The sequence below is a fragment of the Diplotaxodon limnothrissa genome, linkage group LG23 (assembly GCF_057381915.1).
Source record: "Diplotaxodon limnothrissa isolate DT_005_m linkage group LG23, D_limnothrissa_male_GT1.1, whole genome shotgun sequence".
In the NCBI taxonomy this organism is placed as follows: domain Eukaryota; kingdom Metazoa; phylum Chordata; class Actinopteri; order Cichliformes; family Cichlidae; genus Diplotaxodon; species Diplotaxodon limnothrissa.
In genome coordinates this window covers 25,375,882-25,391,241 of record NC_140617.1, presented here as the reverse complement: position 1 = coordinate 25,391,241, position 15,360 = coordinate 25,375,882, and the positions used below count along the sequence as shown (strand labels likewise).

General features: G+C 40.5%; 2 protein-coding genes and 1 non-coding gene across 3 annotated transcripts in view; all 3 read right to left on the bottom strand.

Annotated features, from left to right (window-relative positions):
- LOC146608136 (copper-transporting ATPase 2-like) overlaps nt 1-1,924 on the bottom strand; it is a 61,085-nt gene extending 59,161 nt beyond the window's left edge. Inside the window, exon 1 of the mRNA XM_085348595.1 lies at nt 1,658-1,924. Coding sequence (XP_085204721.1) covers nt 1,658-1,804 — 147 coding nt within the window. The 5' untranslated portion in view covers nt 1,805-1,924. The remainder of the gene's footprint in view (nt 1-1,657) is intronic.
- trnar-ccu (transfer RNA arginine (anticodon CCU)) lies at nt 358-430 on the bottom strand. The gene has a single exon. It is a non-coding gene; the product is annotated as a tRNA-Arg (tRNA).
- An 865-nt stretch (nt 1,925-2,789) lies between the features above and the next one.
- On the bottom strand, nt 2,790-14,573 carry eed (embryonic ectoderm development). Its single transcript, XM_085348597.1, has 12 exons — nt 14,454-14,573; nt 13,554-13,706; nt 10,568-10,660; nt 10,163-10,228; nt 9,620-9,745; nt 8,329-8,410; nt 7,281-7,372; nt 6,443-6,576; nt 6,206-6,311; nt 4,962-5,120; nt 4,399-4,472; nt 2,790-2,973 (listed from the first exon to the last, which is right to left on the bottom strand). The coding sequence occupies exons 1-12, from the start codon at nt 14,571-14,573 to the stop codon at nt 2,847-2,849; spliced, it is 1,332 nt and encodes a 443-aa protein (XP_085204723.1). The 3' UTR covers nt 2,790-2,846.
- Nucleotides 14,574-15,360: the final 787 nt, after the last annotated feature.

Genomic DNA, 15,360 nt, shown 5'->3' with positions numbered 1-15,360 from the left:
CAACAAGCCATTCATTTGATTCAGGTGTGTCAGAACAAGGATGCATCTAAAAGCTAAATAAAAAAAAGTAGTTCTCCAGGACTGGAGTTGGAGTCCATTTGCTAGGCTCTATGTACACATAAGGAGTCGCCTTTGGTGATCGGGGGCAGTTATGGTACATGACTGACTCACTCGGTGCCTGTACTACAGGGTTACTTGTCTGCATTTTTGGGGGGGAACAGGACCTGAGTGTCGTCTGTTTTTGGACACAGTTCAGAACATCGGGCCATCCAAAACACATAGCAGAGGATGGTTTCGATCCATCGACCTCTGGGTTATGGGCCCAGCACGCTTCCGCTGCGCCACTCTGCTGGACAGCACCCCAGATGGGACTCGAACCCACAATCCCTGGCTTAGGAGGCCAGTGCCTTATCCATTAGGCCACCGGGGCAGATGAGCATTTGACTTCCTTTCTTTGGAGGTTGTTTCGGGGTTCGAGTGAGAGCCATGGTTTCAAGCTGGTTTTTAGTTCAAAGATGAAGCTTATTTAAGAACATTTGAGAAACGCTGAGAAAATAAATTACACTCTGTATACACTCTGGGCAACTCAGTGTCCAGAACGCTGGCCAGCCAACACGCTGTGCTTATTGCTCCACTTTATTTGGGGGCGTTTATGTTGTCTGTTGAGACTTGTGAAACCACATGAAGACCAGAGAGTACCAACGATTTGAATCACTGAATCTAGTTCCACTAAAAGAGGGGTGAGTACCTGAGTGACTCACTCAGCGCCTGTACTGCATGGTTACTTGTCTGCCTGAGGCGTAGAAGCTTCCTTTTGGGAAAGAAAATTGTTGACACACACTAGATAGCAGTCGATTGGTAACTAACGGTAACTAACCTGTAATAAATTAAAATAGTTTTACACTAATGATTTGGAATAAAGTACAAACTCAGAGTCAGCTTCTGGAACCTTTCCACACTGTACCACCCACATTAAGCTAGTATTATGTGAGAAGTCTGTCAAATCGAGGCCAAAGACATGTTTTAATCGAACTGCATTGCTGTTGAGCTATGTTGAGATTTTCACCTTTTCATATTCTCTTCTCACATATACTCATTCTAGGCAACAGGTAGTACTTATGAGTGAAGTGTGAACAAGAGTTTCACTTGTTAACAGTGAAGAACAAACTGCTGATTTAGGCTATTATTATAATTATAAACACATGAGGTCACAGACCTAAACCCTTCCAACAGGCACAAACACATAGAATTTGGGGAAGGAGCAGGTTTTGTTTCTTTAAGGTGGGCTTTGTTGTTCAGCCTGTGAAACTGTCCCTGCTGCCAGTGCAAACTATTCTTCTCTTTCATAATGAAAACACACATAACATTTATGTTGTCTCTGCAAAAAAAATGTTCTTGGAGATTTCTTGTCTACTTTAACAAACCGAATTTCTTTACATTGTATTTCAACCACAAATTGAGGTTTAATTATCAGATTATTTTATCCCAGTAAAATATTTATTACGTTTCAAAAGAAAATATATATACTCCCGCTCTTCAATAACAGAGGGACTACATCCTAACAGCTACTTTCCAGCTTTTTTAAGATGAGGTCTTAGCGATCAAATTTTCTCTAAGCCATCAGCTGCAGATGTTCCACAGCTGTTTGAAGGCCTACCTTTAACTGTGCCGTACAGCCCCTCCTGTTGCAGCCCTCTGAGTTGACGTTACAGATGCATCTGGGCTTACCGCCACATTCAACCATGCAGACCTGCTCCCCGGAGCCGTACCTGGACGAGCTTTTTGGTGATTTTGGCGAAAACATGCTGGAGTCTTTGCGGCTGAGTCCGGTTTATCTCGTCCAGTCAATCGGAGGGCAAAAGTCCGCAGCGGACAGACGACGTCATTTTTCACGCGCTCGCGTGTGGACTAAAGTGGCGTTTGATCGGAGGTAGTTCATCAAGACGAGACCAGGGGCAAAGTCTTTGATCACATGACTCCTGCGTGAGTGGGGCAGAAAGTGTAGAGAAAGGCGCAAATAAAGCGTCTAAACTTCATTTAGTGCGCACTTTTATCTGTTAGTCAGAGAAAAAAAAAGTCTGATATTGATATATTTATAGAAATTAAGTTTTATTCAAGTTCAAATGACTCCAGATAAATAAAGACAAAACACCTGCCTTTTGCTCCCTGTAACAGGACTAAAGTTTTCAAAATAAAAGCTTATTTTTATGCTAATACCGTCCTAAACAAACATCACGCTTGGGAACAGCTACAAAAGACTTTATTCAGTTTTTACTGTGTGTGTGTGCGAATACTCCAGTGTCAAAGAGCACACTGTAAATTATGCAACAGCAGTCCATGTGTGTGAATGGGGGCATCAAAGCAAACCAATTATTACTGTAATAATTAAAAACACAGCACATTACAACAGAAAATTCTGTTTTCATGCATTAAAAATATCTTATTTTTCCACACATTTCCTTTTTTATTGTTATAATTTCAATGGATGGGACAGCATAGCAAACCAGAAGGCACCCAGAGAGGACACCAAGACAGGCTTCAGGGCTGTTCCTTTTTTCATCCTTCAGCTTAACATTGTTAGATGAACAGAGTAAATCCAAGTTTTATTGGATCAAAAACACTGCAAATCTGTTTTTTCTTCCCTTCACAATTAAGCTGGCAGACAAACAGGAAATGAAGACAAAAGAAGGCTTTCTTTTTATGGAATTAAAAAACAAAAAAAACAAACAGAACTATTTTTAATCTGCATACAAGAATAAATGTACAGACATTTTCTTGTTGCAGTGCAGATCTGTACACCAACACAGAGGCAGGGGAGTTGGAAGCAACAGGAACAACCGGAGACCTCAGCGCTGTCGATCCCAGCGCCAGATGGAGGCGTCATCGCACACCGCTATCAAAATGCTGCTGTCGCGGCTGAAGCTGGTTTGCCGGATGGCTGATGTGCATTTGGGGAGGGTCAGCGTGGTGCACCTGAAGAGGAACAGAGATAGTTGGGGGAAAATTGTAAAAAACCAAAACAAACAAAAAAATACAGAGAAACCTTTGTTAGTGTCAATTACAAAAATGATGAAACAATTGAAATAAAAATGTTTCTTTTGTAACCTGTGAATATTTGTTGTTTAAAAATCAGTGTTCTGACCATAAATCAGACAAAAAGAGTCCCAATTTCATTAAATGTGCCAGGTAAAAAAAAAGACACAGGAAGACATCACAGCAGCTTTCTATGGGGCATTGGTGCTCAGAGAAGTGTGACAATGCTGCAATAATTGATCGTGAAGACGGCACCATTTAGCAGTTTTAAGTTTTAACCTCTGAGCTGCACTAAACTGGCATTTTTCCACTATTTTGTCACTTCAGACAGTGTTGCTTTTAACCGGGCATCATTCCTGCACATTCCTGGTTCAGCCAATTCCTTGTCAAAATGCACAAGGAAGGAAATTGAATGCCTTTTCAAAAGAACTTGGAAAAAAAGTGGTAACGAAGCCTGTAAATGTTTAGGTGCAGCAGTGTTCCCAACCTGGGGGAAAAGCACCAGTGTTATAACCTTCAACTACAACTGCAACTACTGTTGTTGCAGTCACTTGTAAGGAAATCTGTGTAACTGATGGAGGAGAAGCCTTTCTGTATGCTCCAGGAAGAAATGGTATTACTAAAAACCGTGGAAATAACTGACACTACTGTAAACCACATACTTCCAAGCTTAAATACGAAGTGTTACAGTTAACCAAAGCCCCGCACTGCAGCTCTTCAGTATTTGATGCTTTCAATTTTTCCAAGGATTCAAGTCATCATATTGGCTTTCTCATGGGTTTACCAATACGTGGAACATGAAACAGCCAGATGGCGGCAGTAATACCGTTGAAACTGCACTTACTGCAAGTTGGAGGTCTCAAAACATTTCCAGACACGATGAGATTAGATGATACAACTGGGGTCTAATGGTAGGTGGTCTTTGCTTAAATATACTCCACAGTCACTTCTCAGAGACTTTAGAATACTTTTTAGATTAAAATGGCTCTACATGGTTGAGATTTCTGTCCTACCACCAAACCTCCTGACAACGGTACTGATTCCAAACCTTAAAAGGATATGATGAGCCATATGAACAACAAACATGGAACAGTGCTGACGGTAGTTCCTCAGGGCTCCCGATGAGCTATACCAAACTTCTAGTAGCACAATATGAAGATTCCCAAACCACACGGCCCTGTGTTATTTTCTTCTAACAGCTAATGTGAGCTAAACTAAGGGTGTAGCTGATCAAATACAACAACCTGTTTAAGTTTATGAGCGTTTATTGTGATATTTTGATGCTAAAAGCAGGGCAAAGAGCAGTGGAGATACAGGACAACTATAGCACGCCTGTTGTCTGTTTTTTTTTTTTTTTTTACTTACTTGGCTTTGTGCGGATCTTCTACTTCAAGGTCCCACACGTAAAGCTTCCCCACCTGATTCCCCAGAGCCAGCATCTGTGTATCAGCATCACAGCAGAGGTCAGTAAGAGCACCAAGACACAACAAGAAAACAAACAACTCTCAGCATCCAGTGTTTCCTACAGATTTAGCTTCCGTTTCTCCTCTGCAAGAGTTTTTATTTCTTAAGAACTAAATATCAGTGATAATAAACTACTTAAAACCTGCCAGTGACCTCCAACTCCAGGTTAGACTGCAGCTGACAGCTAGAAACTTGCTGGACAAGTGGCTAATTGATATTAAAGAGCACAATGACAGCAACCTGGCCAACCAGAAAGACAGGACAACTGGAAACACTGGGTTAGCATTGACTGACCTTTCAAGTAAATCAATTAAATGATGCAATTCTTTCCAACAGATGAAAAATAAAACTGTATTTGAGACGAAACATTTGATTATTCTGGTTTTGTCCTTTAATCAGTACAAATGAGAATGAAAATATAAAACCTGATCATACACAAAATAAATAAAGGTAAGATAGCTGACCTTCTGCCAGAAGTCCATGGAGAAGCGCATGTACCAAATGTCACACTGGCTGTAGTCAAAGCGTCCCAGAATCGTCACATTTGACTCATTTGGTTTAATGTGATCAATGTCATCCTCCATCTTCCCGGGTTTCCAGCACACAATGGCGTTTTCACAAGACTGGAATGACAACACAAACTCAGTTGTACATTTTGTTGTTTCATTAAAACTTTAAGGCGCTGAATAAGGCGCAGCGGATTATAAGGCGCATTAAGCAAAACAAAACAGTCAAATAAGTCAGACTTAACTCATTCTTCTTGCTTCCTCCACTTCTGTACCATTGATTCATTAATGCTGAATTCTCTTGCAGCTGCTCTGTTCCCATGTTGTTGCAGTATATTAATGACTAACCTCATATTGTAGATGGATTATCTCAGTTGTTCTCCTGACTGAAGTTTGGTCCGTTTACAGCATCCTGCCATGCGATTGCATTTGTCCCTAACCACCAGAATCCCTCACGTTAACGTTTATCGAGTGGAAAATTGTTAGCGTTCATCCTCCAGCTTCACTGTGTTTGTTATGCTAACATAGCTGTGTTGCTAGTAGCATATCATTATACCCCAGCTAGTCCAACTTTAGTAACCCTACAAACGTCACTGCTGTTTAGTTTTCTGTTGGAAGTGATGGCAGAGCTGTAAGTTTTAATTTCTTCAGAAATCTCTCAGTCAGAACATGCTATATCATGTTTAGGTGGAAACTAGCGAGCTAACTTCCTGCTAACGCCATTAAAATGAATAAATTCTGTTTTCATGGATGTCTGGATGTTAAACTTAATTGTTACAACTGGTAAAGCAGCAACGCTGATCATTTTATTAAAGATGAACTCTCAGTGATGCCGCAGTGCTCGTTCGACTTTGGGACATGAATCAGACTGAGTTTTGGACCCAGATTACTCCGAGTCCCCTAGATACAATAGCCATAATGCTCCAACAATCCATCAAGCAGTGCGGCTTTGTTGCTTAACAAAGTCGTACTAAAACATTTTTTTGAGCATTTTTGAGCGCCGTATACCACATAAGTTTGAGGTCAGTAAGCACAACCATAATTCATCCATAAGGCACACCGGATTATAAGGCGCACTGTCAATTTTTGAGAAAATGAAAGGATTTTAAGTGCGCCTTATAGTGCAGAATATACGGTAACTTAAAAAGAAAAAAAACAAAAAAACCCTTTTGGGTAGCATTAAAGGATTTCCTTTCACTTGCCTTAGAAAGAATAAGATCACCAAGCCACCGCACACAGTCCACATAGTTTCTATGAATGTCACGTGTTGAGAAGTCGGGGAAGTGGATTTTCTGTGAGACAAATGCCCTAAAAAAAACAAAAAAAAACAAAAAAAAAACAAACAAAAAAAACCACAACAACATAAGAAAATATAATGCCATGTATGTAAATCCACAGATATGAAAACAGACCACAGAAAAAGCTTCTGGACGTCTCACCTGTTTGTCTTTGAGGGGTTGTACTCATAAGACGCGCGAATGGCTTTCTGCAATCTCTCCGAATTGAGCCTCCACAGTTTTAGCGAGTGGTCCATCCCACATGACATAATCTTTTCACCTAGGAGATCAAAATCCTACAAAACAGGAAATGGATAATAGGAGAATGTGAACTGTCAGTACAGACAGAATTTAATCACATTCACCTAAAACATCTGTTTTGTCACTATTTCAGAAAATTAGCAGACAACTATGATTTAATATTGTGTAAGTTAAGTAACAGAATAAGGTGGGATGGTCTTAATAGACAGATAAACCTGACAACGACACAGCCCAGAGGAACACCACCGACAACTGGGCAAGCTTGTGATCTGAAATTTTTTAAACTGCAATTTTAACCATTAAAAGAAACTCATTCCCACCCCCCAAAAATCAAAAATCAAAACAAAAACTGAAATGACCACACTTTGTATTCAGCTTTTTCTGTAGAATCAGCCTCACACGTGCATATACTGCTGTGAGGCTGAAAATCTAATGTCAGTAAAAAAATAGTCAATACCAGATGGATAATTTCTGTTTACTTTCAATCAGATTGAAAATAAACACACATACTTTCACTAGTCACTTCGGAGAAGTAGAACATGAACAAGTCTGTGGTGTCAGCTGTCGAGGAAAAGCTTTTTCCCCCCCAAATAACCCAATACAGAAGTACTGTCTGGTGTAATGGTGCCAACATGTGCAGTCATCCCCTAAAGACCGATTCAGAATCTTTTTTTCCCTGTTGTACAATAGTCACTGTTATGTCCCAGATAAATTTCCCCACATATACTGTAAAACTCACAGCACTCAGAACTTCATCCCGATGACCCTCGACGCCTCCGAAAATGGCCACTAAAGTGTCCGTCTGTATGTTCCACAGCCGAAGAGCGTGATCTGAAAATAAGAGATGACTTTAAGAAAAAGTCTGATTGTTGTTTTACAGCCGGTCAGTGAAAGAGATGCTCACAGCTTTTTTTTCTTTTTTACTTTTTCCCCCCTCTATATTTACATAGTTTGATCTATGCATTTATATTATATTGCATTCAATACTTTAAGGGTAGAATTATATTTTATTTTGTTAATGAATTTCTTCTTTGAGGACTTTACAACTTTATTTGAACACAGTCTTAGTTTTTCTACGTGATAAGCGTTGGTTTCTCTGATTAATCATGTTAAATATATCAAAAATATCACATAAAGCATAAAAACTCACACCACCTTTGCACTTCCCAGCAGCTATAATCACACTGAAGGGTGTTTAAAAAAAAACAAAAAAAACAACCACCCTTCAGTGATTAAAGGAAAGATTAAACTTTGCTGCCGTTCACATGACCTTCAGTGACAGATCCAAACCCCGCTGTCTGATTTATCTCAGATTAAGGAACCACCTGACAGTCCCGTGGAAATAAAACTTTATCCCCACTACACTCGAGTCTGAGGTGACCTGTTTTTTCTCTTTAGATTGAAGCAACAAATCACAGTTGAGAGGGGTTTTACTGCCGGGATGATTTTTATTGTTGAGTGAGGGTCAATAAAGCCATCAAAGAAAATGGGCCTTTTTTTTCTCTTTTTTTTTAAATAAATGCATTGCTGCTGTTGTATTAACCTCACAGTGAAATATATGACAAACTGCTGGTCTTTCTGCCCTCTCTGCGACACAGCTTAACTCTTTTTTTCCTCCAAGGAGCGGGAAAAAATAATAATCAGCAAATCTCTGCTAAATAAGGAAACACAAGGTTATTGGCGTAACTCTAGGTGATGCCGTCCGGCTTATGTGTGCATAACGAGCCGGGAAGAACCCTTGAACTGCACGCAGAAGAGCTCAAAGGTGCTTTATAATCACTGTTTACCTTTGCTGACAGAGAGGAGCAGATTGGGATCCCTCGGATGAAACTTCAGCTCGTTGATGGCGTTCCCGTGACCTACATAATGCTGGAAAAGAAGGGGAAAAATGACTTCTTAATTCACATTGTGCAATTAAAACAACTTGGGGCAGATGAAGTGAAATTCGGTATAGTTATTATCATTCCTCTGGGCCATTAAATGCAAGTCTTTCCAAAAATAAAAAAAAATGTAAATAAAGCTCTACTGTTATAAGTTGCTTCCTGAAAATGCTTCATAATCAAATAAAACTATTTTCTGTGCACTGAAAGTGATACAGATTATTTTAAGCTTGCAGTAACACTACAGCAGTGCTGTTTGAAAACACATCGTTTTCTCTCCGTTTTGCAACCCGTCCACACTGAGACAGCATTTTCCTCAAGGGAAGAGTTTTGAAAACGCTCTCAAAAATGCAGCATTTTCAAAAACGGAGCTGTCCCGTCGCAGTGTGGACACTTGAAAGTGCAGACTTTCTAAAACGATGACGCATTTTAGTCATGTGATGCAGTCATGTGACCAATTAAACAAAGATAGCGGAGTGCATTATACAGCAGTTGTTTTGATTGCTCTCAATTTTGACAGCTCTAATAAAAAAGGTTAATATCAGTTTGTACCTGCTCCAGATAGCCTTTCTTCAAATTATTTAATTCTCACTCGCTTTTGCGCATGTGCAGGACTGGAACGTAAGTGTTTTGGGCCGTTTCAATGTGGACGCTCAACTCTGTGAAAACGGCCGAAAACGCTAGTGTGGACACGGAGCTGTTTTCAAATCTATCCGGGCTAGTGTGGATGTAGCCTAAGGAACTGCCCTCCCAGCCCATTGTTCCTTCAGTGGGCTGGTTTCAGTCATTATGCAAATGTACTGTTTATAAGATTGGGGACACCTGCAGTCAGCTGAGACTGAAGAAGTCACTTGGATGAGTGACGAAACATTTCTCCCACAAAATGCTACGTCCAGATGAACAGAATCAAGTTTTGGAGATGTACTTACCTGGATGATTGAGCATGCATCAAGACATCCATTCATATACAATAAATTAAAAAGCCACCCTGCAGTACTAACTACAAGATCCATAAAGGTTTTTTTTACTGATTTTCACATTTGGTTTGACCATGACCTGATTTTCACCATAATTAAATCAGCTTGAGCTGTTATTAGTATCTACCATCACACAAAATTTCAAAACGATATCTTGAAAACTGTGGACTCTGCTAAAAGACAGAAGTGATGGAGCAGTTGGGTGAAGACTGACGAGTTACCTTGATGCACTGCATCGTGATGTGGTTGATCACCCGGATGATGCCACGGGATCCGGCCACAGCCAGCAGGGGGTGACTCGTGTTGGTGTCATAGGTCCAGGCGCACGTGTAGAAGTTCTCGTCTGCCTTTGCAAAGTCAAGGAAACCTGAACAGAATCTACACTTACCTTTCTTTAACAGACTCAGATGTCCTGCTGTCAGCTGCACAGAGTCACTCAAACTTCAGCACAAACAAGCGTCTCTTCTTCTCTGTACCCCCTGAACTCTTTTCCATTTACACTGTATATTTTCTGCTCTCAGCTGCAGAGCTTTTATGGAGTTCAAATACCTTTCAGATGGCTAGATAATGTAAAAATATCAGATATCTTAATCCTCGCTGTTAGCCTTCAGCTCAGGTGTCGAGGCATTAAACCCGTCTAGACTGCCCTTCTGTCATCTAAGCAATAAAGAAGTATATAAAAGTCAAACTGCAGGACTTTTTGTGTGTTAGGAAAACTGACAAATGAGAGCAAAGAAGGATTGAGGAAGTAGGTGAAAGGATACGTCTGCATCAACGTAGGACTGCAGGAGTCTGACTTCTCCTTGAGAGTGGCATTCATACAGAGTTACCTGGATAAGCACAGATGTGAGAGGCGGACAAGTTCACTAATAATCAGTGTTTAAAAGACATTTTTTAATGTTCCTTTCATTGCCAAACTATAAATGGATAAAGAAGTCATTGCAAATCAGCAGGGTCATTGGAGCTTGTTGTTATACACTGGTAAATCTCATGCTTTTATTGTCTTTGCGAGCATTTCACAGTGAGCTGCATGCTTTGAAAACTCCTAACAATATATTGGACAAACACCAGTAAACAGATCAGGACTCTCCCACCTCTGGTAATATGCTGACCCACTACAGAAATAAGCAATTTAAACCAACTTTTAAAATAACTGATCATTTATTTACCCTGTTACTCCCAACTGTAGCAAACACCAGCGGGTCTCCCTCCTTGCTGTGCCAGTTAAACTGCACTCCAAACAATGGCTGGCCATGGTCCTCCTGAGACAAATACAGATGTTGTTAATAGCCACTTGCGCTCCTACAAAAAAAATCCTGTATGTATGAGCGCGCATTAAACCAAATGGGTGTACTAAGAAGCAAGTTAAACAAAACAAGGCTTTGTTCTGGCTAGATGACACTTCAATCAATTCAGTTCAGTTTGATTTGTGTAGCACCAAATCACAACAGAAATCTCTTCTTTATATTATATGGTAAAGATTAGGGCTGAACGATATATCGCATTTGCGATAATATCGCGACATGATCAAGTGCAATTTTCTAACCGCAAAGGCTGCGATTATACTCTGGACATGTCCAAATTCATGGGCTGCATCCTCCTGAGGCCGCATTTGTAGACCGATTACGTCACAGCGACGCGCCGAAGGCTGTCCAAATTACTACCATATCCCAGAATTCATAGCGTGGCCCAGCCAAACTCCAGTTTCCAACAATGGCGGCCGCTACTAAGTTTTAAAATTACTCATACTAATCTTTCTGGGTCACAAAATAAACTTAACATATTTTCAGGCGAGAAAGTAGTTGTGTAAACATCAAATATCTGCTCGGTTTATCAAGATATCCCATATTTGCAAAAGTGCTTCGACGTTTTCAGAGGCGTCTGCTACCCACCAGCTCGACAGCTAGCCGGGAGCTCGAGGGTTACTGATGCGGCCGAGAACGGCACAACTCCCGGCACATCATTTTCAGATCACCGCGGAGTTTCGCTGCTCGGGTTAAACGTAATATATAAGTCACTTAGACAACCTAAAAATGTTATTGTTGGGCTTTTTTCAGTGTTTTGTTTGTTCGTGAGTAAATCGGTTTGGCTGAGATTAAAGTTATTAGATTAGATAAAATAAAACTTTATTAATCCCCCGGGTGGGTTCCTCCTTGGTTTTCACACAGCTGACTAAACGTCAAACAGAAAACTTATTAAACAGAAGTATGAGACAGTCGAGAATTTACACCAGTGTCTGGTTATATTTTAGATAGCAAGAAGCAGACGGCCGAGTTTATTAAACTCCACCGAGACAGCGGTGACGCTAATCAGAACTAGCCTTCTGATTAGCTAATCAGAAGGCTAGACCGTCCAATTTCACGCCTTTAAACTTTAAAGACGTGTTTGTGTGTGTTTATACAATTGCTATTATGTTTGCACTTTATGTGTAATGTTACTGACTGCAGAGATCAGTAAGATGTGTGTATTTTTTATTTATTAGTTTTATTTATTTAATATTATTTTTTAATTGAATGACTGTCTAGTAGTTCACAGATGTCGAAAAACTGAGTGTGGTAAAGCCACTGATTTTGTTTATGTATATTTCTGCAATCTGCACATTGTACTGACTTTCATTTTAATGTTTACACCAGAGTTCCTTGTCAGCACTTTATGCTCAGATGTTTGTAAGCTAAAAATAAACTATTGTGTATGTTCAAATATACTGTTGTGATTGAAGAAGTTAAATAAAAATGTCAGTCATCAATTCATGCATCACCTCATGTCATCATAACAGAGGTCTGTCTTCCAGGAAAGAACAGTTTAAAATTAATGTAATATAGTATTGGCCATACTATATGATGTATTGCTTGTCTTTGTTTAATAATACAGAAGACAAATACCTTAAAAAATAATCGCATATCGCATCGCAATCGCAATATTGGGGCAAAAAATCGCAATTAGATTATTTTCCATAATCGTTCAGCCCTAGTAAAGATACCACAATAACATGGAGAAAACCCCAACAATCAGGCAACTCCCTATGAAGAAGCATTTGGGAACAGTGGGAAGGAAAAACTCAATTTTAAGCGGAAGAAAAAGGCTCGGGTAGGGGCGGGAATCTGTTGCCACTGGTTCGAAGTGAGGGGAAAAATAAAGGACAAAGAGACACTGCCAGAGATTAACAATAACTAATGATTAATTGCAGACTGGTTTATAAAACATTAAGAGACCAAAGATATGCTCAATGCATCATGGGAATCCCCCAGCAGCCTAGACCTTTTGCAGTGTAACAAAGGGAGGAATCAGGGTCACCTGATCCAGCCCTAACTACAAGCTTTGGCTGAATATTACTGACGATATTCTGTAAATAATTCAAATTTCCCATCTGTGTTCTTCCACTTTGAGCTGCTGCCTTTAGTGATCGCCACACCACAGCGGATCATCTGCCTTCCTGGCATCCTCGTCTGACACAACAACCCACTGCATGTCCTCCTTCAGTTCCTCCCCCAGTTCCATCTTCATCGTCCTTAGTCCAATGTATCCAGTCTTTCCTCTGCACATGTCCAAACCATCTCAGCATTGTCTCTCAAACCTTGTCTGTAAATCGGTGTCCCTCTGATGCATTACCTTCTAATCGTATCCCTTCTGGTAACTGCCAATGAAACTCTTAACATCTTTAACTCTGCCTCTTGTCTTTATGTCAGCACCACTGTCTCCAAACCAGAGATCATAGCAGGCCTCTTGTAAACTTCCCCTTTCACTTTTGGTGCCATCTTTCTGTCACAAATCAACCCTGACACTTGTCTCTACCAACTACACGCTGGTTGCACTCTCTTTTTGACCTCTTTTGCACACCATCTGCTGCTTTCAGTGGGTTGATCCACAATATTTAAACTCCTTTGCCTTCACGATATCTACTCCTTGGATACTCACCTGTCACTCATTCACACGTGTATTCTGTCTTGCCTGCCTAGCAGTTTAAATCAGACCAGGCAGCAGATTAGGACAGACCTATTAATGCCTTTTCTGAATCGACAGCTAAGAACATCCAAATACCTGACTGACTATGTATTGTTTTTTGTACTGCAGGCAGTTAACAGGACATTTGCTGGCTCATTTCACAGTAAACCCCTCTAGGTTCTGCACACTGTCTGGTGTGCTGGACGTACTCACCCTCAGGCTGTTGACACATTTAAAAGAATATCTGCACTTCTTGGACTTCCACTTGCCCTTGCCCCAGCTCTTTCTGCCAGGGGCATTGGCGGTGTTGGTGGGTGTGTCTGGGCGTTCTGCGTTGGTGCCACTCTCAACGCTGACGGCATCGTCCTGCAACCAGCAGCAACACAAACAAACGTGTTATTTAATGCAAAATCATCTTCTAAACATGCGCATTGAGACCAGAACATGAGCACTCATAAACAAAGTGTGCCTGATGTGCTGAAGACATTGTAAACAAGTTTCTTGCCTTGCTATTTGTTTAACACTGCACTTTTTAATAGCACAAAAAAAAAACAACAACCAAAAAAAAAACCAATCAAAAGCGTATCACTTCCAAACTATCGGGTCAGTTTAAACACAATGAAGGAGGAGACGAGTAAAGATGGCTGTGGTTGGCCCAGGCTGCTACAAAAACATTCCTCATTAATCAGTTCATAAAGCGCTATAACATTTTTCTCACAATCAAAGCTTAACTCAAGACCATTCTTGAGCAACCCATCCGAAAAACACTACATTTTGGTCAGTATTTAGTTTATTATTTATCTGCTTGATGCTTTTTGCCAAGGCTAGCCCAGGTTTACACGTGAATAACTCCAGTCTGAGCACAAAGAAAACACGTGTGCGCTAACATGGATGGTGGAACACGTGCGGGAAAATTTATTTGAAGACACTAAAATAGTCCACAGTGAATAACTATATCTGATAGCTCCAGCTGTTTGAATCCAGCCGGTATGAATAAACAAAGATGCTAGCTAAAGCCTTTAGCACATCGGCTACTTTAGCACAATGCTAACTGATCAGAAGCGCTACACGGCTCATCTGCGGCCCAACATCAAACACGGTTTAAATGCTTACGTTCTCATCTCCTGACAAGTCGGGGTTGCTGTTCTCATCGCTGCTCAGCTTTTGCTTTTTCGCCGGTATTTCTTTTCCCGCTTGAGAAGGGGACTCGGACATGTTCTTATTTTCCCTCATTTTGGAATTAACCCCGCCCCTTCCGCTCCTACGCCCACGAGCATGCCGGAAACTGAATATTCAGCCAATCGCGAATCGCAGCTCGACTGCACAAATACCGGTTATTTTCCAGTTAAAGCCGTGCAGGCGTATTATTTATATTTTTGCTTCGTGCCACTATATATATTTTTTTATAATAATTTCTTTATCTTTTACTTCCGGACTTCTGTCATTTTAAACGCTCTTGAGCAATAGTTCTCCAGCTTTCTGATAATCTTTCAAAGTGTTTCTTTGGCCATTGCTGCTTTTTCATTCACATTCAGTTTACACATTCAGATTCAACTGCACAAGCTAGGACAAACGTTACAACAGTGAGTGCCTGCAGACATCTGTAAAACACGGTGGAAGCTCTATCAAGGTTTGGGCTGCATTTCAGTAAGTGGTGTTCAAGATCTCTTCAAATGATGAATTAAGAACTCAGAAAAGTACCATCAGATTTTGATCCACCATGCAATTACATCTGGAAAGCATCTGATTGGTAACAGCTTAATTTTTCGGCATGGCAATGATCCCGAACACACTGCCAATGCAGTAAAATATTCCTGAATAGAAACACACAGTGGAACACTACGAGTCATGGATCGGCCTCCCCAGAGCCCGGACCTCAACATTATTTAAGCAGTGTGGGATCATGTTGACACAGAACAGAACAAAAGGCAGAAACATCCAAAGAAGAGCTTTGAATGTCCGTCAAGAAGTCTGGAGAACTATTCCTCAAGATATACACATCACTGCATCTATTTCATTT